At 40.1% G+C, this 24,853-nt stretch overlaps 1 protein-coding gene across 5 annotated transcripts in view; it reads right to left on the reverse strand.

Annotated features, from left to right (window-relative positions):
* SPECC1 (sperm antigen with calponin homology and coiled-coil domains 1) overlaps positions 1 to 24,853 on the reverse strand; it is a 102,273-nt gene that overhangs the window by 74,075 nt on the left and 3,345 nt on the right. For 3 of the 5 annotated variants that reach the window (XM_052803359.1, XM_052803364.1, XM_052803363.1), the window contains exons 1-3: positions 16,011 to 16,123; positions 4,971 to 5,147; positions 1,827 to 1,962 (exon numbers count right to left, since the gene is read on the reverse strand). In XM_052803359.1, coding sequence (XP_052659319.1) covers positions 1,827 to 1,962; positions 4,971 to 5,117 — 283 coding nt within the window. In that variant the 5' untranslated portion in view covers positions 5,118 to 5,147; positions 16,011 to 16,123. Of the gene's footprint in view, positions 1 to 1,826; positions 1,963 to 4,970; positions 5,148 to 16,010; positions 16,124 to 16,318; positions 16,568 to 24,853 lie in introns of those variants that run through there. The other 2 variants (XM_052803360.1, XM_052803361.1) reach the window with 2 other exon arrangements.

A 24,853-nucleotide genomic window follows, 5' to 3' on the forward strand; every position in this document is an offset into this window, starting at 1 on the left:
ATTGCAATATGCCTATTGGTATTTTTTCACAGTGTGGCAATCTAGAAGTAGCATTCAGATTTGTAACCTTGCTCACTAATATCTAGCACTTTTCAGTGGCCGTGATAGTGACACATATTCTCAGAATATGGCCAGATTTCCAAGCACCCTTTTGGACTATGGAACCACTGTGAAAATTAAGATATGTAAGATACATGTCTTTTTGTATACCTACCTGTAGATAGCTCCTATAAGACCTGTGACAGTTCTCTCTAGGTTGAAAGGAATTTTAGAGGGGTAGGACATATATTCTTAGCATTTATCTATACAATATACATAGTTCCACACTTGGACTCTTTTCACCCAGCACTAATATTCACGTTCATACTCTACAAATGTTGATGCAAAGCAATATATAAGGTCAGATCTATTGACGTAATTTAAATTGGCAAAACAATATCCAGATGTAACTTGACCTCCATAAACCATTTTACCCTTTGTATTTAAAGTAGTCATCATCATAAATCTTACCCTCCCCCAATCCCAGTTATTATACATGCATGCAGAAGGGGGCTCTCTATTCCTGTGCTAGTATTTTTGTATCTGACATATGTATTCCATTCTGGACTCCCTGCAGTGCTGTTTCCCTGGCTGCATTCCCAGGATCCTATGCTGCATCATCCGTACAGGTTTTCTTCTCCCCTCATTACTCCTCCCAAGCATCTTTTGCCAGCATCATGCCTCTTTATTGGCTGGTGAATCTCAAATGCCTTTGGATACAACTAGTCCCTATTAAATTTGAGGATTTACACACCAATTAACTGCAGAACAGGATCTGTCTTTGGGTTACTGTGAAACATTTATACTGTTACAAGATGCATCATTTTCTTTCAGGGGTGGGAGGAAGTATGTAAAGATTAATTTTTTTTTTTTTTCTCCCCAGAAATCCCTTTCTGGTTAGTAACATTGTTCTGTTACTCAGCCAAACCCTGCAGAGGCTTTGACAAATAGGGAGGTCATGGTCAAATTTAATAAGATCTCACATTCCCTTAGAAATGCCACCAGGGAGCAGACAAAAGCAAGCGTTTGCTGAGCTCCAGGGGGAGAGCAGATCGTTTGCACAGAAGCCCTTGGTATGCAGATGGCGTCGCTGCCTTTAGAAACAAGCTTAGATTTGAAACCAATGGGAACAAGCTGATGGGGCTAACGCTGAGGGAGAGAGCATGCCACAGCGTAGCTTAGGAGCACAAGTTATACATGAAGATGCTAGGGCTGGCTCTTTGTTCTCGCGTCTCTGCCGTGTCCCAGGAACAGCAGGGTAACAGCTCTGCTCATTCAGCAGAGGGAGAAGAGACAATTCTATTCATATGTAATGAAAATGTAAAAAGGAAAGCTTTCAAATTGATTTATTGCTCTGTGAGACAGCGGGCTGCGTACCGCCAACGCCAGCCCTGCGGCACAGCACCGCGCAGGCCGCGACCGCCGCGGGCCGACGGCGCCACCGCGTGGCCGCTCGGGGCGCAGCCACGGGCCCGGGCCCCACGGGGCTCAGCCCTTGACGGCTCCTGGAAACAAACCCCCAGCAGCTTCTCCCTTTTCACTTTGGATTACTGAGTTGTAAGCTGGTCCCCCCCTCCCCGAGGTGGGGTGTAGGATGCAGTGAAAGGCCAGCCTGCAAAGCACAGTATGTCTCGTCCTATATGCTGAATATTACAGCAGGTAAGTTACAGCTGTGCTACGGGGTGGGGGGGGCATAAGGAAAACTCAGCTAGGATCTTGGTCAACCAAGCGAGGCTCACGGCATATTTCATATAAAGTAGACTGTCTTCCAGAATCCGTGTATCTACCTGTGCTGGGCTTCAGTCGACTCTCAGCAAGCTCAGAAATCGCTCCTGTTGTAATGGTCTTCTTCAGCCTAGAGACTCCAGAAGCTGCTGCCACCCCTGGTTTTGTCAGCATGTCATCGCTGCTTGCCCTTTTCAGCTGCAACAGAGATCGTGAGCAACCAGAAGGTTAAGACCTTGAATATTCCCATCAAGTGGTTGAAAATGCAAGGTTCCTGGGAGAAAAGGAACATTTCCATAAAGTAACCCAATGGGAATATTGCTTTGATAACCGTACTAAATAATTTTTTATTAATTTCTACATTTGTTTTGCATTCTAGATATTGGTGAAGTGGGTTAAGAGACACTACTATTTCAACAGTGAAGAATGAAAATGGGAAAGACCATTCAAATAAGCAAATAATTGAGAGGTAGGGAGAAAATAGTTTACAGGAGCAGACTACTGGCAACTCCGGCTTCTCAGATCTTGCTCTGAACAGCATTCATCGTATTTCCTCACTGGTTTACATTTAGTCAAGTATTTGGCCCTGTGCAGGTAAGTGCTAGTTGCAGAGCCTGACACACCCAGCAGGTCAAAGCAGCAAATAACTGGCCTTACTCTATCAAAAAAAGATACTAAAAGTATCTGCTGGTTCTTGTCTCTCCACTCAGGATCATGCAGTTTTGCCCCAATGGTGACCTTTGATCCTCTGAAGAGACTTCTGAGCTATTCCAATAGCAAGCAACTACCAGTTCCTTCCCATGTTTGCCAAACAGGAGTCACCAAACTTTGTGGCATCATAAACTAGGGTGTCTGACATGAACAAAGAACATGCTGGAGACCAAGCCAAAAATCTGAAAATCATTTAGCTGAGAAGCTCAGCCTGCCACAATAAAACGCAAGAGCAGCCAGTGCAAGATCTAACGCAATTACCAATTGGAAATCCCTTATCTTAAACATTATACGATTTCAGCTATTTACCCTCCTTGTTTATTGAAAAACAGTGAACAAAGATGGCCGATGATCTCATGGTGGGACCTAATACTAGTTGTTTTACTAGGGGCTGTAGGACTCAGTAGAAGAGAAACTGCAAAGTCTGTTCACAAGAAAACATTTTGTTCATGTGACCACCAAGGAAATAATTCACAGCAAAAAAGATGCATTGGTTTTCAGAATAGATAAGCTGCAGAATTCTAAAAATTAATACTGACATGTTTCATAAGTTTGGAAGAAGGTAAACTATTTGTTTTACAGGGTATTTTACAGTATGTGGTTTTTAAAACATATTAGTGGATATCACTAATTTACTTAGTAAGCCTTATTGGACATGAGAAAGCAAGGGACCAAGGGACTTGCTGTGTAGTCTTTTTTGGGAGGGGGATTTCTAGTAAAGCAAGTCTACTCTAAATGCGTACTCAAGAAATCCGTGCAGTACAAGCACAATGAACTTAAGATTCAAGGAGAAACGCTGAAATTATGTTGCTTCAGCAAGCCGAAGTAGCAGTTTATCTCAGAACTTTGGTCAGCTGCTTTCCCATTTGTGTGCCTCCATAACAGACTGTGTACCTCTAATAACAGCCTCTAATGTCAGGAAAAATACTTTTAATACTTAAAATAAAAGTATTTTAAAAGACCAAAGCTCTGGAGAGTCTCCCTAGAGCAGTACTTTTTCTATCCTTTTCAGTTTGTGGTCACCTAAACTGCTTTTACAAATCAAAACCCACTTCCTTTGAAGTTGTCCAGTGACACCCAGGGGGTCCATGAACCACAGGCTGAAAACCACTGCTCCGGTTAAATGAAAGGAGAGCACACAACAAGCACTCTCCCCTATTTAGCGGTTCCTGAATGTAAAGTCTTAAAGCAAAATGAAGTCTCTCAGCTCCAATTCTTTCTCCCTTTCATCTCTTTCTCTGACTCAGAGTCTGTGGTTTCCTGGACCCTGTGAGCACGTAAGTTTCAATAGCTGAAGTGTTGATCTGCTCCAGGATACCAAACAGCTAACATTTTGCCTTCTGGCAGAGGTTTTGTCAGCTCACTCTTCAGAGCAGAATGGAATAATCTGACTTTCTGACCTTTAGAGACTTCTGCAGGCTCTACAGTAATTTCTTCAATGTGCCCTCTTCTACAGCAGCAACTATGGTGCCTTTTTCTACCCCGTTTCTTCAAGGAAACCACTTTGATGATCTTGCATTTGCTGATGATCAACACGTTGAAGATATTAGCTGTAATTAGGAAGAAAGCCCTCTACGTTTAACACCATATACAAATTAATTGTATCAGATTTCCTGATTAGGCTCTTCGGTAGTATTCGTTCAGAGATGCTTGCTTCAGCCATACAGCACATACTGCAATGACAAACAATCTGCCTGGAACACCAGGCTGAAATATCCTATTGATAAGATGCTCAGAGCATCTAGGAGTCTACAAAGCAAGTTAAGTAAATTAATCCTTCACTCAAGAAACAGTGACAATTAATGAAGTTTAGACCTCCTCTTGATTAAAATGCTGTACCATGTTATGTATTGTTTACTAAACTTTACTATTGGAAACAGTTACAAACAGGAAGCCCATGGTCTGTTTTCATCACTGGTATCTTGGTCTGTATTTGGACGACAAGGTTATTTTTGTTTGCTGGCTGCAAGGGTACAGATGTAGCAGCATTTCAGGTGTATTACTCCATTTTCTTAAAATTGCTTTGACAGAAGTTTCTGCTATTTTTGAAATATATCTGTATAGAAAGATAGGATTCATAAAATGTGTGTGTTCCATTGCAAGTAATCTCTTTTGTTAATATATTTTGCCTTGAAGGAAGAGAGGCACAGATTTTTAGGAATTCTGGAAATCCATTAATAAATCTCTTTCAGTTTCTTTACATGTGTAACAATTAGTTGAACTAAAAATTTGCCATTTATTTTTCTCCATCTTCAAAGCTAAAGCAATTCCCTCACACACAGACAGTGTAAGAGAACCCACTCATACCTTCTACAAATACAGTGTCTCCCCCATCACATGCAAAATATTTTCAGAAACGTGCATTAGTCTAATACACAACACAATTATAATCTCCCTATGCTTAATACAGTGGTCAAGCTCACTCCAAGTCTTAGGGTCCAAGCTTTTACCTGGAACAAGGCTATAATGCTTGCACAGTCCCTACTGGTTAGTACCTTGCTGAGCCGAGATTCAAAGGCTAGTGAAGTCGAGGACTTGGATGTCTTCATTCCTGTTGAGGTGGTGGAAAGCGATTTTCCTCTGTCAACCCCATGACTCCCTTGCTTTGCCATTGCACTCCAAGGCCTGGCAGTACTCTTCATTTTCTTCCCCAATAACTCAGTCTACAGACCCTAAAAAAAAAAAAAAAGTTTATATATATGTATACACAGGCAAAAGTATAAACTGTCTTTATATCATCTGAAAGAGAGGCAACAGAGATATCTGGCATCAGTTTAAAGGCTGAAAATGCCATGCTAAACTTTATTGCCTCTCTCATACCCATCAAAACTCAGCCTAGAGAATCCCTCACAGTAGGCTGCAGACACTTATTTTTCATACTGACTGGTAACATGAAACACCACAGAAGGAACACCGACTTTTGTTGGGACTATGTAAATCAGAGACTTCTGTCAGCCCCAGCAGAACACCTGTGAATGCTGAAGCACAATGAAAGAGTAACTGAGAACACTGAAGTCCACAGCAATTTAAGACAACCTTGGGATAAAAAGAAAACTACTTCTCTTACTGTTAGATCCAGCATCTACAACTGAAATAATACTCACTTTTAAAAAGTCACATGAGAAGCAAGTTTCCTCAGTTCTACGGAAAATATGATATCTTTAACTTATCAGTCTTCTAGAGAAGCAGCAGTTGATGTTGCCATAGTGATAAAAAGATGTTTCACAATACCAAGTTTTACAAAACACGGTAAAAAAATATCAACTTCCTTGCAAACAAAAATCCAGATCCACTATTCCTCAGAGAGAAACTTACACAAGACAGAAATCCTGCCAGGAATCAGCAAATCAACATGAATTCCTTTTTTTGGATACAGCTGAACAAATTCAATCTGCCAGCAAGAACAACTAGTCTGTTTCTCTCAGTAGGTAGACAGCTGCCAATTAAATCGCTTGTTCAACTTTTGTAGATCTAAAGCCATAAATTTTCACCAGCCATTGCCCAATCCAAACCAGGAGCAGAATAAAATAATCAGTTGGATTTTTTTTTGTTTTTTTTTTAAAGTCCCACCAGCCTGCTGAGTTGGGAGTGGGAAGGAGGGGAGATTGCCTGGTATCTCCCCCACTTCAGTATAAGCAACATTTTTCTTCTGCAGCTTCATTTTCTAAAATAGACATAGGATGTAGCTGCGTATCACTTTTGTGTAGGCAGAGGCTAACTTGCTTCTTGTCTGTTAAACAAGTAACCAAAAGATGTAGGAAGAGATAAGCCTAGTGTCTCAGCTAGGGCAATGCGCTCGCAGTAAGCACACGCTGTTTATCACACTGGAGTCCAGCTGGGCTGGTGTGAACTTGGACAGCAACCCTTTGACAGAGATGCCGAAACAATTTCTTTCTGGCTGTCAGTACAAGGGCTTAGGTCACATTTTGTATCTCATCATTTGCTTTATACTTTATTTCACATTCACAAATAAGAACACTCAGTGAACTCATGGGAAACAAATCTGTTTGGGGCCAAGTCGTATTCAACACTGACGGCACCTTCCAGGTGCCATGATGGTCTATTTAAGGAGTGTTTTGCTGCACAGAGGCAGAAGGGAATGTCAAGTGCTCTGCTGCTGTCTTACAGAGAACAAAGCTAGCAAGTGACATTTCCTCTATTTATCCTTGGTGCCTCTTGCACAGAGGGCTGTCTACTTTCTCCACAGCTCTAACCTGTCATCTCCTAAATAAAGAAATAAAAAAGTTACTAGTGATTATTGCTAAGTATAGCCATGCCTTCATTAAAATTCTTAACACGTACAGTGTGGAGCCATCAACTGATCTCATTAGAGGAGGAAGCAGAGTAATCTTTGTTGAGGATTATGCTGATCACTTGGCTCCTTTTTTAAAAACACTGACAGATACGTAAGCTATATTACAATAGATGATAATGCTTAGCATTCCCACAGTTCATGATCTACCTTAGCAAGCTTTGGTGCTTTACATACTTAACAAACTATTTTTTTAATGGGCATACCGTTCACTGTATTTATATGGGTGAACAAGCAACTACACATGCAAACTACCTTCCTGATTAGATCTCCAAATTATGCAGATTCTGTTTTTTGTAGATCCAGTGCTTGCACACGCATTTTGCTTTATTATACCCTCTGGATTTCTTCATAACTGTATCTCATAATTTCCTGCCTTAAGCTGTACAGATGCTTTCTTGATATCCTAAAGAATTTAATTTTGAGTCATCCATGGCATTTTAAAGTTGCAGTGGAGTGATACGCTCATTAGACCATGATGTTAGAAGTAACAGGATGAGGTACTTAAAAAACCCAAACAAACAAGAAACCATAACTCAAGAAATCTAGCCAGTAGCCTGAGGCAAACTGGCTTTTTCATGTAATGATAGCTGAATTATGTGCCATGTGGATTTAATAATATTTTACTACGCCAAGCAGATGAAATTAAAATTGAAAAGCACATATTTGGATTTATTAGCGTTTATTAGTTTTCCATGTATTTATATGGGAATCGGCATTTGTAAAAGATGGAAATAAGGCTTCTCATGTATTTGGCCAACCTGAATCTGCACTGTAGATAAAGATTTCAGTCTCTGAAGTGAGATCCCAATACATATAAGGCTTGTGGAAAGTACTTCAAAGAATAAAGCAAGGTTGCACACATCTTAAGTTGCTTTCATTCCTAGGTAGGTAACACACACTTGAGTTATTAGAAGTACTGCTTCAGAAGAAGTACTAAACAAAACTACTCCCCCCCCAAAAAAAAGAAAAAAATTCCTGCTGTTCTTTGATGAGAGCAGGAAATCCATTCTCAGAGTCAACGTCAGCTTTTCCTCTCCTCCAAATTCAATTTGTTGCATCACAGGAAAATAAACAACAACAACAAAAAAGTTTCACAGAACTTGTGGGCAGTTGGGACAATGGGAAACCCTAGAAATTCAGTATCATGGAATGGCTCATGGACTGAGTTAGGTAGCCGTGAACTGTCAAAATATTAACTTAGATACATAAAATGCCTGCAGCCAGTTAGCATGAGGAAACCTAACATTAGCAAAGAGAGGTTTCTCTAATCCTTGTGTAAAAATAGCACTTACAGGGACAGTTTATAATAGATTGTATTTAAAAAAATAATATACAGCTTTTATCTAGTTGTCTCAAAATACACCATTTTTTAATACATGAATCATTAAAAACCAACATAATTTTTAAATCTGGAAAGACAAAAAAGCATTTGTGGAGAAACAGATAAGACGACTAAATATGCTGAAAAAAAGAGAGCATAAGGACAGAGTGCTAATAATACAAGCCACAAATATAGAATCATTTAGGTTGGAAAGGACCTTTAAGATCAAGTCCAACTGTTAACCTAACACTGCCAAGTCCATCAAATATATCAGATAATAATGACTGCAGTTTTTGAAGAAGCTCAGGTTAAAAGACACCTCAAATATACCCTTCTGTCCCAAATCTTAAACAAGGCAGTAGTTTGTCACAGCAGTGCAACTACTAAATGGCAGCCTCTGCTTCCTTGATGTGATTTTCAGGCCAAGGCTGGTAACAGTAGCTTGCAGAGACCATCCTTCTGAGCCAGCAGAAATTACATTGCAAGTAGCCAATCATGGCCAGAAACTATCCTTGAATGAGAGCTTGGGAATGGGATCACCACTAACTTATCACAGCTGAATGGATCTTGGAAGACTGTCCCTTTCACAAGTCAGGACAGAGGTAGTATGTATGTACTCATATTGTAACTACTATAACAGGGTATATCGTTCAATACCCTTTTGCACACAACCTTCCAAGCCTTGTGTATCTGCATTTCTGCATCTGTGAAACTGTCACCAGGTAATGGCTCCCAGGGGCTTTAGTACATATTGGTAGAAGTCTACTGTATTTTAACTAAATATCAGCATTTCCTTCCGAAAGGACCCCAGAGAGATTATGACTTGATCTCTAGGCTACCCAGAGAAATCTGAAAGAGAAGCAGCCTTCCACAAGAGATGTAACCAAGCTGCTTTTGCAAATACAGTGACAAAATCACTAGTATTACACCCATTATGTCTCAATATGTTTCAGATGAGACACGCTTCTGCTCATTCTCCCGGAAGATGACTCGCTTTAAGCAACGCCTGGAGCTCTATGATTTTATTTTTAATTTCTTTCTTCACATTTCACAGGGAACTTTCCTTAGGAAGCAAACAGAATGCTGCCATCCCAAGATTCAAAGTCTGTCTTTGGCATCAGCCAGAGCAGGTCACTAGCAGGCCATAATTAAATTCCTGTAACATGCCCTGCTTGGAGCTGTACTCTGAAAACATGTAGAAACTGAAGATAAGCAGCAGCTCCATGTTGAAATAAATGGAGGTTCATGCCAACAATATGTTGCTTCAGAGCAGCAAAATCAGTTCTATTGCCAGTCACTTCCAAACTGCAGGAGTTTGGGGGGGGGGGGGGGTGTTTGTTTTTTAAATCTTTTACACTCAAAAGCACTGGTCTCTGAATACGCCTTTCCTCTGAAACAGGTGCTGCAAATGAGATAATCAGAGGGTTTATAAAAATGTAAAGCTGGTCCTGACAGAGCTTTTTCTCTCAGTAATCATCAGAATTCCCTGCAGGCATCAGAGTTTTAAAAAATTCAGGCCATGCTATATAGTTCATCCTTTCTCACTGGTATTTTTAAAGGGTATTGGGAAAATTTTGATGGGGGCTATTTTGGCAGTTGGCAGAAGTTTTACAGTGGAAAGACAGTCCATTTTACTTGAAATCTTATTGTTTTATTAAAGATTGAGAATGTAGACATTTCTTCATTAGTCAGTCCACACACATTTATTAATAAAAATCTTTAGAACCAGTCTAGAATTATTCCCATTTTATGGCTAGAAAAACTGGATTAAGAATTTATCCTCACTCTCACAGGCAGTCAGCATCAGCAGAAACAATGTTAGGTCTCTTGGATCTTAAGGCTTGGCTATCCATCAAAGGAATAATTCACCAGTCCTGTAGAACAAACTTCTAGGAAACACATTCTGCTGACTATTAAAAGCTATTTTACTCTGAATAACTAAAAAGGATAGAGTGATGACAAGCAATATTATTTCACAGTCAAGAAACTTAGCAGTTACACTATTAAGTAAATAAAAATTATTAGTGTATCTGCAGAAATGAAGTTACATAGGAAAATCCCTGTTGGGGGCTAGAGATACAAATTATCTGTACCCCACATATTTTACACAATTTAGGTTTTGGTTCTCATGTCTGTGCATAACGCTACTCGCTCAACAGGACAGTCAAATTAAAGCAGAGTCATTCAAGTTGCTTTGGGAAAAAGAATGAAAAAAAGAATTATGAAAACTCATTACTAGATCTGGAGAGTAATGTACCAGATGGCACGTTCATTGAGACCTGTGAATGCCCAGCATTTCTGAAAAATGAGGTCAGAAGTACCAACTTTGCAGATAGGAGTCTCAAAGGACAGAAGTCTGTGACACCGGTGGGTTAAAACCCATAGTCCCCAGTGCCGTTTTCCTGTAATTCAGTTACTTTTCATTACATCAAAAGGTCAGGCTATTCCAGAACCTTTATTACACATTCTCATGAAATCAAAGCACAATTTTCTTCTGGTTTGGGTTTGTTGGGGTTTTTTTTAGCATGTAAAATCTGCATCATGCTTATACTATTTTCCTTCCAACCTAATCAATCTCTGCTATTTTCAGACAAACTATCAACTGGAACATAGAAATATCTAACAAGTTCAGTAAACTGTAAAGCATTTTCTAGTGGTGTGTAGGAAGCTATATGGCAGGATAGCCAGCTGGGCTAAAATAGAATTCTTTTCTGCCTTTCACATCAATTCACTTTAAACAACAATTTTTAGACTTGACAGATGCTTCCATATGACTCATCTTGATTTCTTAGCCAATATCAGGAATCAAGCCAGGGTCACAAACCAGGGAAGTTGATAAGTCCAATACAGTAACTGGTAACTTGGAGATAGAAGGCACAGATAAAAATCTATTTGGAAATAAGACTGGGCTAACAATAAAAACAAACGGTTTACTCTTTTGGTCATCTTTAGCAGCTTTCCTTAGGCATCTGCTCCTTTCAGCTGTGTAGTATTTCTGTATCTACCTCATCCATCCTCTCTTTTCTCTAGTTTCTGTTACTTTGTTTTTAGTGTCTTTGAGGCTATCTCAGTGCAACCTTCCTCCATTACTCCTCCAAGTGGAGACACTTGCTGGATTTTTGCTGGTACAAAGCTTAACTTTCATTAGAATTGGATTTAAAAGCCGTGCCCCCCCCCCCCCCAAAAAAAAAAATCACAAGGCAGACCACCTTCTTCCACCCAAACACAACTCAAAGAAACAGACAAGATATGCCCATTGGCCAAAACCTCATCTCTAAGGCTCATCTTGCTTTTGCTGGCCAGAGAAAGAGAATCAATTATAAACCTGACCCCAAACACTGAGCAGCAGTTTCCTCTGGTCTACCTCAGCAGACTTGCTTTCCAATTTCATTTGCAGCTGAATCTTCATGTGTTGCTGGTAAAGTACCAGGAGACAAGACATCACTTGGAAATTTTCATGTCCAGACTGCATGCTACAGCAGGGCAAATTCTGCTGGTTTTATGCAAGCCTCAAGCAAAGATAGTTTTAGTTTTTTGTTTGGTGGGTTGGGGTTTTTCTGTTTTGGTTGGTTGGTTGGTTTTGGGGGTTTTTTTGTTTGGTTTTTTTTTTTTTTACTTTCAAGAGTGAAGAAAAATATATATACAGCTAGGCAGTTTTAGAATCAAGGTGCTTTTGCAAGGAGTTAAAAATGTTGATAATTTCTAGATATAAAACAAATACACAGAAATTAAGACACATACATGCCCAAGGTCACCCAGCTAATAATTGGGAAAATACAAAACAAAATACCAGTCCCAGGATTTAAGCATCAGTGGCTCTGATATAGCTTAAAAGTCACATCTTCAAAAATCTTCATTATGCTAAGGTTGCCCAAAGATTATATCCTCATATGAAAATTATTGGTTTGGGTTTTAGTTTGCTTTGCTTGTTTAATTGCTCTTCTGTAGGACTCTCAAAAAAAATCCCAAACAACTCAGAAAAGCACTTTTAATATGGCATCAGATGAGAATTTTCTTTACAGGGTACACGGCTCACTTCCTCTACAGTATAAGCAACTACTGCAGAGCCAGTTCTTTTTCCCTTCCCTTCACGGTATCAAATGGAACAGACAATGGAAACTCCCTTGGATCTCCCAGAGACAAAGTTACTTTGTCTGTGGTTACAATCGTAAGAGACAATCTTGCATTTCTGTGTTCTTTACGGCATTTCTTGCTTATTTCCTTAGGCTGATTGCTGTAATTCTCTAAAATGGATATTTATTAACCAGTACATAAATACACTGAATGGTTACAAGGACGTCTAAACTACATCAGAAACGGCCCAGGTGAGGACAGTTCCAGCCAGCCACAAATGACAGCTTTCTGGCCATCAGCTCAGCTTCCGAAACCATCCCAACAAGACTGCCACAGTCCAGGTCAGCAACTGCAAAACTCCATGTCTCAACATTGCTTAAAATATAATCCTCTTCCCACCGCAACCATTAGAGTCACTGATAACTTTTCCAGGCATGGACAGATGACAGCAGTGCAAAACCTTCTGCCCACCCTGCTCCACAGAAATTCTCCATGGTGTTTTGGATTTGTGAATCTTTTATTCTTAGTTAGATCCCATGAAAAAAATGCAGAAGTTACAACAAAATCCTCACGTGTGCATATGGACAAAGGATTTATTTAGCTGCATTTCTCTTGTCCTTGTTCCATATTACTGGCCATTTATAAGACAGGAAAATACAGGTATCTTTGCTACTTCTGTAGATAAAATACCCAGAACTGTCATCTGCCACAGGGACTGATGCTTAAAAATCAAGCCAAAGCTGTACTTTGAAACGCCTGGGAACATGCTCCTCCTGTAATTTAAATTACGCTGTTTGTACATGGATATTCAATCTCCTCCTCCTCCTTCCTCACACTGATTACCTAACCAGTCACCATTACATATATCAAGAAAAACTTTGCTACCTCCCTAGGACCCCTGATCTTATAAACAATATTGGGATAAGGAAACAAAAATCCCAACCTATCTGTAATCTTCTGCTCATTAGCCCTCCAGAAGGACAGTGGCCACTACCAGCTGCATGGTGTCACACCTGAAAAAGCCATGAAGCACAATTGTATGCTGGCTGTCAATAAACAGTCCACCATGCTTCTCTGGTTTAAGTAGATTGTGTTGTCTTGGTAAGGTTGAAAGGATGAAAGACTGATATGATCTTTCACTAACTCCAGGGCAGAGATGTAGATTTAAATGTGGCAATTCTGAATCATGTTCATCGCATTACTGATGGATGCACACAAGGAAAAAACCATCATCAGAAGGGTAGGGTGGCAACATGCATTTGTAGGAAGGCGGGCAGGGGCAGCATATTCTCATACTGGGAGAGTGTACATGAAAGCATGTAGTGGCGGAATGCATACATAGAGGTTATGCAATAAATTCCAAGTTTTATCAAGTCACATCAAAACTACATCTAGGAAGTGATTCCACACTACAGAATTTGGAGAATGCATTTTTATAAGTTGTACTTCCCTCATTACTTCAATGTATGGCAAGCAGGGAAAGTGTATCAGTTTACATAGTGCTAACATCCACCCTTTGGAGACCTAAGTCAAAGGGAAGATTCAGGAAGGGTAAAAATGATGCATTGATTCCAAACTTCCTTTTTGAAGTTGCAACCATGTTAGAATCACAAAGAATTAGGTCACTCTGGGCTTTCCCCAATATGACTCTGCCCTGAAGAGATGGGTTTAATTTATGTTCAGTATATTGCGTGCTGAGAACAAAATGTTTTAGAACCATTTCAAGGTAGCTACTGCTCATTAATCCAGGTTCTTTGAACTACTGTCCCAGTGAATACAGCACAAAGCAAGTGACACATACGGTTAACACTTCATGTTTTGCCAACCCGCAAGAAGGAAGAAAAGGTGGTTTCATTTTAGGTAGAGCAAGAGTTATATAACTGCTAAAGAAATTAAGAATAATTACAAGTGGTTTGCCTGATAATTACCTGCCATTACATTTTTCTGTAGCATAGAGGGTAGATACATCTACAAGAAAGAGAAGGAACGATGATGGTTTTTGGAATGGCAGACAGAGACACACAGCACGTGGCTACACGGTAATCCTGACTGGTACATGCACACAGATTGGCAGGTTCCCCGTCCCCTCAAAGTGCAGAGGGATGATATCGCAGCCAATGTGCTGGCTTGGGATTCCACCCGATTCTATCCTCAGCTCCAGCAGAGATTTATTGTACTACCTCAGCCATGTAAGCTTTCTATGCCTTAGTTTTTCCATTTATGAAAAGGGGATCATAATTGTTCACTAAAAAGCATATTTATGAAGATAGGCTCATGCATGTGCCTTGGAAAGGAACCCCCAGAGAAAAAAAAAAAAGTAAAAATGAGATAAATCAACATCTGTCACACAGCATGCAAGTGAGCAGCCTCACATAGATTGCCACATGCTGGGATGTTTCCCCGACTCCCATTTTCAAACCATCACAATGCAGAGAAATAGTCGAGACCTGGAAGCTATCCCTTAGAGGGATATTTATCTTACATTAAAGTGCAGAATAGATCACTGATTAAAGTTAATAAACTGGGAACTTCTGAACATTTATATGAATGACAGTGTGAACTTCTAACAGAAAGGGTTCTTGCAAAGATGGGGACACAACTCCAAAACTGCAGGAGAAACTAGGACTTCTGCATTTTAAGACTATTCATACTGAACAGGAACAGAACAGAACAGATCTAGGCAACAGTATCAATGGTTTACAACTGTGACTTAGGGGACCACTGATGGACTGAAAGACCCACCTCGGTGGACTGCTAATGAAATTAAATTGTTTTAGAACTGAACTGGAAAGGGAAGGGGTAGTACATACATGTGTGCATGTTAGGATGAGGTATTCTTGTGTTAGTTATCTGTCAAATTGTGCAAAGAACACTGTATTTCAGCAAATCAAATATCCTCTCTCCTGCTGAGGTTACAGGGGCAGAGAGCACTTTATAATTTAGAAAGAGTAGAAGAGGAACATGCAAAACAGTCCCTTTCGGAGGTGAGACAGAATGGATTACTAGGGGACATCTAGAAGAACTTAGACTGTGTACAAGAGAAGGGGGTAGAGAATCCCTGTTTTCAAACCAGTTCTACCAGTAATCCTTTACTGCTACACATACAGGACTTAATTACACCTCTACAACTTTGCCATATTACATGCTATATAAATGCTATTATTAGTAGTAGTAGTACGATCAAGCTTCAGTCCACAGTACAATTTTAAGGACAACTGTTAAACTGCTACAATTAAAGGGTCTTGCTGAGAATCCGAACAGCCCTTTGCTGTAGTGTTGTAAGAGGGTACTCATCTAGCATGCTCCCCAGTGCTTTCACTGAACCCCTGCAGAGATGCTAGCTGTCAAACCTATTTGCTTAGCAGCTTGTTCCTTTCTGCCCTTTCTTGACTGGACTATGTGAACATGCAGTAGTAGAGGAAAGTCCGCTCATGTTCCTGCTTCATTTAACTGTTGGAGCACAACCTTAAATTGCTAGAGAAGAAAGCAGAAACAGGCACAGAAACAGTTTCAACCCTTCTGTCACTAAATCTGTAGCAGAGCAGAAGAAAAATACAGTAGCCAGCTCTTACAGACTCACATGGTGGGACTTTTTTTGCTGTTGTGATGGTTTTTAGACCACCTCGAGCCCATTTTCAGCTAATGCAGAATTGTTTGCACTGTACATTTTGTTTCATGCAATTTAGTTTTAGAGTGAGATACTAGGAAAAAAAAGTGTTGAGCAAAGCAGGTCCAGTCACCCTAAGAATACATTACTGATCCTAGAACCCTTCTAGAGGTAATACAGTTCCCACCTTAAAAAATAAAAGATATTAAAATACTTACAGTAAAAGCTTGTCCTCTTTTCTGCATTAAAAAGAAAACTGTCTCCCACCAGCTTCTGACAGCATGTGCAAGCCAGACTGAAAATTCAGGGCTTGAGTGCTTCCCTGAGAGGAAAACCACATTGCAGCGAGACACAGAGAGCTGCTTGAGAAATGATTCACATACGGAAGCAAGCTGGCTTCACCAGCACTTTGGCATTCAGCACACACGCACACACATATGCACACTTGCTTACTCAAGGGAATGAGAAATATCATATTTTCATCAAAGCAAGGAGGATTTATGCAAGAAAGCTATTTGTATCCCACCTCCAAAACACTGAGATGCTTCAATCCGTAAAGCAGACAAAGAGTTTCTTTCAGTATCCCATCATCCCCAAAAGCAGAACTGGACACTGGGCAGAGAGCATAAAACCCAGACTAGTCTGCACGATCCAATCAAGTAAAAACATGCGGTACATACAATGTAGGAAGGGCAAGGAGGTGGCCATAGAAAGAAGGCGTTTTTCAGAGAAAACCACAGAAGCAGCTTTCAGAAGCTTTTGTATTCCACGCTAATAACCTCTCCCCCAGAGTGCCAGCAATCACAGCCAGGACACCTTCCGACATTTCCCTTGCCTCCATCATTGCTTCAAAAAAGTGGAAAAGTGTGTGTGTGCAGGGAAGGAAGATACATTAAGACAGAGGCTTTTACACAAGAAGTAGCTAGAATCAGTCCTGAGTGACTTCTCTTGAGCTGTCCAAGAAGAAGTGTCAATCTGTTCTTTATTTAGAAGAGAGCAAATAAGGGACAAGAGTGAGCAATGCTCAAGATCGTTCCTCTTTCTTATGCTTTCTGAAGATAATTTAGTGTCTGAAAACAAAAAAGAAAGGGCCAGAGATCTTAACGGAGTTAAAGCAGGCAAAGGTAGTATCAAGTTAGAAGAAAGAGAGGGAATGCAAAGAGAAATCAAATCCAAATCTACATTTCAAACACAGAAACCTAAGGTGTTTAGAACTGGGCTTTTTGTTCAACTGTGTCCAGAGGGGGGGCTATTCACTCTCTGATGTCTCTGACCCAAGACATTCCGACTGTGACTACAGATCAGGAATTCTCTCCTGAACTGCAGAGATCCTTTCCCAGCAGTGTGAACCTAGTATATAAGCAATGTTGATGCTACAATAGTAGTCTCATAATACAGATACGGAAGATTTACAATATGAGCCTAAAAAGACTTGCTGCACCTGAATAGTTCAACCTTACCGCACCCTCTGGAACCCCTTACTCTAAAGAAGCTAATGTTATGCCAAGAGCAAATTTACATTTCAGTTCAGTGTTGGCACCACTACTGTTACCTCAGAGTAACCAAACCTTAAGACACAGACTGACTCCAAGCTGAATCCCTTCTGAAGGTATGGATTTGGGATCCAGCTTTCTCATTATATTCTTAAGAGTGTGAAACTCTTGCCTTCAAATCTTAAAACACCAGAATAAGAAGACAACCACACCATGACTTATTTAGCATGTGATAATGGTCTATTTTTGGCAGGTATCAAGCATACATTATTAGTTATAAGTCCCTAAACATTCACCCAATCATGCCAGATGCTATTCCAAGTTCACTGACACCTGCAGTATCAATCCTTCTATCCAGCCTACTTTGCCAGTTTCTTCAGTACCCGAGGACAGGCTGTGTGATCACAGGTAGAAGAACTTATCCATTCCTTACTTTTCATACATCTAACATTTAGAGGTTTTGAGATTATTCATAGCTCGGATAAGAAGGCAATACTTTCTGTCATTCATGTTAACAAAGTTCTTGTAGATATTGTGATCTACATACACTGTGTTTCCCCTCCCTGAGGAAGTGACACTACACTCAGTGATGCATGCATAGGCAAAGAGGTCACTTAGGTACCCAGTGGAGGGACTGCAAGTCTCTCCCTCTGCTTTTATTATGGACCACCTTCAAAACAGAACAGATACAGCTGAAAAATACTGCTGACTCGGAAGCAAACGACTGCAGGTCCCTGGACCCTGAACTCATAAATGGGAGGGACATCAGTTGCAAACACCTTGCTGAAAAGCTTCTTTGTCTGAAGAAAACGCGCACACTTTTTGGACTGCAGCACACTGTCTCTTTGCCATTGCTGGTAAGTTCATATGGGCTCAGTGGGAGAGCAGCATTGTCAGCTCAATAGGTTTTCCTATCCTTCAGCCAAGAGAAATAAAGAACTGAAATGAGCAGCATGGGGAGAGAAGATGAGCTACTATATTTCATTTGCAAAGGTATTTTTAGCTTTGATAAATATAACTTGAGCAAAACCTAAAAATGACAATTCTTGGACATAAGGAGACAGTCACAGCATTTACATGCTTCAGCTTTGGTAGACAGGCTGGAATAGTGGCATACAATTTCCCCAAAGCCAACAAGACCAGACAGTACATTTGTTTATTTAGAGGTTTTCTGGTAGCACTTATTGCTATAATTATCTGATCTCTTTACTTAGACCAAAGAATTAACCAGCACAAAACCTTCTGAATTGAAAAATTGCCTTTCTGTTTAATGAACAAAGAGCCCAGAAACAGACAGCTAAAATGAGTTGGCCAGACTCAGAGAAAGCCTATGGCCTGTCCAGGGCCTTAACCATAATTACTTTCACACAGCCAGGATGAGAAGACAATTTCAAGTAGTGATATAAACTTTTTTAAAGAATCTGCCAGGTTCTCACCCAGCTGGTATATTTGGTTGACAGACAAAATAACAGTGAGCATATTGCTTGCATGCTGCTCAATCCACTAGCTCCCACGACTCTGCAACAAGGTATGAGAGAATAAGACCAAACCCCACTAATCAATACACCTTTAAAATATCGCATTTGAGGAATTCAAATGCTTTATCTTGCAACATGCACTGCCTGTGCAATTTTACAAGAATGAATATGGATGAGACACAACTTAATAGAATGGACAAAGGGCAGAATTTCTAGTAGCATAGCTTATTTGAGAAACAAACGCACATAAAGAGAGTGTGGAAAAAAAGGCTCACACAAGGAACAAGATTTAAAATATCTTTGCATTTACAGATATTTATGCTATATTTAACTGCTTTTGTGCATGCAACAATCTTAATTACAAAGGAGAGAAATTCCATAAACAAGGCTATTATGTCAATAACAATGTCTTTTTAAAGCAAGTCTCTAATTCAGTTATAAGGCTTGGAACATTACTGTCTGGAGTTTTAAACCAAAAGTAATTACAAAGGAAAGTCTGCATCAGACAGCGAATATTAGTGGAGTCAGGCCATGGCTTTGGGACAGCATTTACTCTGTGCTTTCTTCCTCTTTGTACATAACTGATACAAACTTCTTTATTTTCTCAGTTCCACTACAGAAGTCAGGAAGTTCAAGCAGCTAGTGGACATTTGCAGAATGAATCATGGGGCACCACTTTTCACTTTGACAAAAACAACTGCTGTTCAGTTAACAAGATGATGCTGATCAAATGGGTGGCTATAAAGAGTGAACTCCTGGAACTGTTGCCAAAGAGGCTCCGCCAGTGCAAGAAAGCTATGTGTGCTGACTTGGAGAACTCAGATTCCCCCCCCCCCCCCCGCCCCCCCGTGTTTTTAAGAGACTGTTATACAGTTTCATGTTCCCACTCATATACCTGAGGAGCTCAGCCTGTGGCATGGCTACCAGCTTTGACCTGCAACTAGAGAAAATATTTGTTGCTGGAAGAGACTAGAATCATTAAATTTGGAAAAAAGGCAGATATGTTTTATGGAACATGGAGTGCTATAGGAGACAAGAAAAACAGCTTCCTCTGGTGCCTATTGCCAAAATTTCAAAAGACCAGACAACAACTTTAAAATTTCCAAGGGAACAGCCACTAAGTCAAAAATAGAATTAGGCAACTGCCTGTTTCAAAAGTAAGAGTCTGTAAGAGGCACCAGCATTTTTCAGTATTTCTGTCATTTCCAAGTAGAACACTGAAGAGTTAACAGACCTCTATCTACCAAAAAAAAAAAAACCAACCCACAGAACAAGGCAAAATGAGGAAGGAAATCTGTGGTAAAGGAATATTCATTGTATTTCATATATTTAAAATAAAAGTCTCTGATCACTTTTGCACACATTTATCCGAAGTTTATTTTTCTCTGCAATTTTCAAATGTCTGCACTTTCTTAGGCATCAGAGAGACAGCACAAACCAAGGATAGCTTTACTGCAGTCACCCTTCTATTAAAAATGCAGATAAATCCAAATATGTGAAAAAGACAATACTCAGTGCTCTTCCCTGAGAGGGGAAGGTGAGACTTTCAGTGTTCTTTTTTACTTAACTGAAATTTTTTTTATTTCAATGACTAAATGAAAGACTTAGGGGAAAGGGAATATCTCCATTCATTATTATTCCTCACTGTTAGTTTTCTGATATATAAGTTATAATGTGCATTCATTAACAATTCATAGAGAATTACCATATTCAAGTAGCACAGCAAGTTTTTACTACCTACACAGGCAAAATACTGCACAACCCTACTTGCTCCCTTTGTTTATTGTCCGAGAGGGATCACATGCTGGAAAAGCTTGCATTTTATCACCTAACGGGAAAGGAATTACAACAGGTATCCATTAGAAACACTAAGGAGCCTTGAACAGAGAACCATTTCATTAAATTTTTGCTGATCACTGACAATGAAGAGCTGTGCAGGAAAATTAAGGACTGGAAAAGATGTGTGCTGCAGGCTGCCTTAGGATTAAAAAAACCCAACAGGATGGTGGAGGAATGCCCCACTGCTTTGAACTTTTTGGTGTGTTTCAGGGTGATGCAAATAAAAGACCTGAGTTGTCAGCTTTGTTTCAGAGGGACTTGCACTGGAACTGCTGACAGGCCCTGAATGAAGACAGAACTGTGGGGTATGCCTAGATGTACAGAGTGCATCACAGGGAGCCCAGCAGCAACAAAAACTAGGACAAATTAACGGAGAAAACTGATGAAGCACAAGGAGTTCAAGTCCCAGGAGACGAACAAGATCTCTAATGTAGATCAGGATTTCAGAAAAAAAGCTATTGGTAGGGTTTGATTCCCTATACAGCAATGTCTGGAGTTTGTCTTGTTCTTGCTCTCTGCATCTTTTACAGATTATTTGAACAGAATCAGCTAATCATTGCAGTAGCTTAATAACTCATCTGTTTTACAGGTAGGGAAACAAAGGCACCTAAATTACTGACAAAATATCACAAGCTAGTAAGGATCTACAGTGCCCATTGATTTTAGCTCCCGTATAATAAGTCAGCAGTTTTGCGAAAGACATGCATATTGTTATACATAGGCACCCAGAATCAGAGTATAAAAGTCTGGCTTTGGTGACATAAGCAAACCCAGAAAAAAGGGAGAATCTAAATTAAAGTTCAGCAATTCCTTTCTTCCAGACAGCTCGTATGAACAAACATGTTTGCTGCTGCTTAAACTTTTAAATCAACTTAGCACACTTGAGAAATTTAACCACGCAGCTGAAATTTTAAGTACCCAAACACTGAGATCCTCCCAGTATTAACTGCAGTGTTACAGAATAACTATTAAGAAACATGCAGTGGTATAATGCAAGCAAAGTCCATTCTGAGATCCAGGTTCTGCTTTCAGGATTTCTTATGAAAATGACTTCCTTGCATTTCTTGGTTAGTAATCATAATTACTTAAGATTTTAAACCATCAGTCCAAATTTGGCACGCAATAAACATATAACTAAAATAATTTATGAGCACTCTTAAGCTCAGCAAAAAAGATCTTAGTATGTGGATCATGTTGCCTATGAGGCAGGTAAGGACAAATATCAGCGCTTCATCAGCATTAACTCATCCTCCAGACAGGCCAAACTCTTTCCATCAGAGGTGCACAGTACCACTTGCTCTGGCTCTGTCATGTCAGTTGTCCACACACACAAATGCAGAAAGCGAATGCAAATTGCACCTCTCCTCAAGGTCTCTAAGCTCAGCCTCCCATTTTCTCGTACAGAACAGCTACACTGAACAGCCCGTTACATGAATGGAAGCCTCCCTTACCGAAAGGTAGAAGGCCTAAACGCCAAAAGCAGCAGGCACAGCTAATGAAGCGAGAGAGCAGCAGAAACAGGTGCTCAGCTTTCCAAGTTTCCATAAAAGCAAGTGATAATTTAAAATCTCCAGCAGATACTAAAATAGGGGGGTAATAAAGCAAGAGAACAGATTGCATGAAAAGGAAGAAGTATCCTATGGAGTTTGTGACCTGTTTACCATAAAATAAATAAATAAATGAAAGCAAAACAACCCCCTGAGGTGACAGGGTTAGCATGAGGGACATTATGAACCTGCCATGTGGAGAAGCCTATAGAAACAGCAGTACAGAGCAAGAGAGGATGACTGGCCAAGCAACAAGAACTTGGGAAAGAAAGCAGATGAGAGAAGGAAAGGGGAAGATTAGGAAATCCAGGACAGCAGGTAAGTCGCTCTGGGTATTGCCCAACTAACACTGCTAGCCTGGTACACAGCAGCTGAAGCCTAGAGCAAAAAAAATAGCAGTTTGGTAATACAGAGAAATGAGAACACACAAGCCAGCTCAATTTTTTGTACTCCACACTGAATCACTCAACAACTCTGCCTGCTCCTGTGGCAAGTGGAATATCACGATTTTGCATCCTTCATTAGGATTAATTAGTTCATTTGTTGATGGTATCAAAAGAAAGGCCAAGTGTTGGCTCAGTCAAGGAGAGTGAAATTTTCCTATTCCTACAGGAGCTTGCTGATGAGGGCATGCTCTCCAGGGAAAGCTTGGTCTGTCACTACCTGTGTAACTGTCCTCTATTCTCTGATCCGAGGACAGACTCCAGAATCAATCTTACTCCTTTCAGTACCGTTAACATTCACTGTCATTAAAAATAAGAAATATGGGGGTTTTTTCCTCTTTGATATTGTGTGTGATCTCATTCAAACCGTGAAAACAACAGCCTAAGCATTTTGCCCTGTTGTATCTCAGGGAGCTGGAAACCTTCTACCAGCAAGAAACTCTTACAGCAGTTACCATGGTGACACTGGTAATAGATATTTAAAGGCAGCTCACTCATAATCACATCTATTAGATATCAGGAGGCTTTACTCAGAAAGACACAAAAAGCTTGAAACCAGGGAACCAACCAGGTTTAGCGATGGTATAAGTGGACAAGAAATTTATGGAGAGGGATCTGCTTATACCACCATTTAGCTGGACACAAAGGACTCCTGTTCAAATCTGACATGGCACTGAAGCTTGCAGAATAAACTATTTTTAGTTAGTCATTTAAAAATTGGTTCTGAAAGCCTCAATTCAGTAGTGGTGGCTCTATAAATCCTTTCAGAGCAGTCATTGCCAGAAGTATAATAAAAAGCTGTGCTGCAGCTCATCCCACATTAGAACCAGGCTGCTGGAAATTCCCTGGCCTACCAACATCACCTGGAGGGGGTTCCTTCCAACACAGAAACATTGGTGGCGGCTGCAGATAACATTGCTCTCTGCACCCACCCCAATGGCCTGACACCAGGGAACCGATGAGCCCCGCTCCTGCAACGCAGCCACAAACTCAGCTCCAAAGGGACCTTGTCTCCCCATCTGGAGGGTTGGGTAGCCTAAAGAAGCGTCATACTGCTTTTTAGATGTTATTATGCAGTGAGGAAACTTGAAGCTGGATAAACAGGAAGCTCACTGAGTTGAAGAGGTATCTTTGGTTATATAAATGTTAAATAATCTCTTTCTTTAGGTTCTAGTCTGTAGTGTTTCAGTCCACTGGAATGTACAAAGAATCTGCAGAATCAGATCTCTAGATACAAAGCCACTTCACCAAGTTGGCTAAGTCTATGCAACAGTCATCAAATTGAGATTTCCTTTCTCTTTTTGCTGCATATTTCCATGACAACTTTCTTCCAGTATCAACTTCTTTATATTGGAAAGGTCTCTCAAAAGAGAATTGAGGCTTCTATAGCAACAGCTAAAATCCCTGGGAGATGATGATGTCTGAAACTTTATACAGATCTTTTTTTAGACAATGAGTTACAACACAAGTGCATTTGGAATTTCATAGGTGAAAACAAAAGTATATGTAATATTGGGGAAATGGTGAAGATGGGAAGAAGTAACTTGCTGAAGTGGGACAAACAAAAAGAAATCCCCTTACTTTCAAAAAGGACATGCACTTTGAGATATAAAACGTTAAAGAGGACAGGATCATACAGTCATCTTGAAAACCCACATCCTGCTCCTTCTCTCTGGAGTTACAGAACAGTCACAAGGAACAAGTCTGCTGATCCTAAAAGGAGATTTTATTGAAATACCTCCCTCTGCAGTCTATCTTACATTGACCTAAAGAAAAAAAAAAAAGCGTCAGGATGCCTTTTCAGTTTTAACTCCCATATACCCGTCAACTAGCTGCAATCCAACTTTTTTTCAGTACTTTAGCTGTTTGCCACAGTAGTAACAGTATTCTCCAACATTGAAAGCCTTGCTACCTCAGCAGAAAAAAATAACTGCATTCTCAAACAAATAAATTGGTTAAACTCATATAAACCAAGGGAAGTACAGAAGTTAAAACAACTTTCCTTCACTGAATTTAGGTATATTTCACAAAGAACTTTACTTCTCCCATGCCCTTTCAAACCTAAAATCTTCTAAACAACAACAACAACAAAAAATCCCAACAAAAAACCAACTACATTCACAACCTGGATAAGAAGTAGGAAAGCATCAGACTTAACATATAGATGAGAAGACCATAGAATGAAAACATTAAGTGTTGCTGCCAGAATCAGAGCCCAGCAGGCCCCAGCACACTTCCTTTTGTAGCCGCTGGAAACCTCT

The sequence above is a fragment of the Harpia harpyja genome, chromosome 12, assembly GCF_026419915.1.
Source record: "Harpia harpyja isolate bHarHar1 chromosome 12, bHarHar1 primary haplotype, whole genome shotgun sequence".
Taxonomy (NCBI): Eukaryota; Metazoa; Chordata; class Aves; order Accipitriformes; family Accipitridae; genus Harpia; species Harpia harpyja.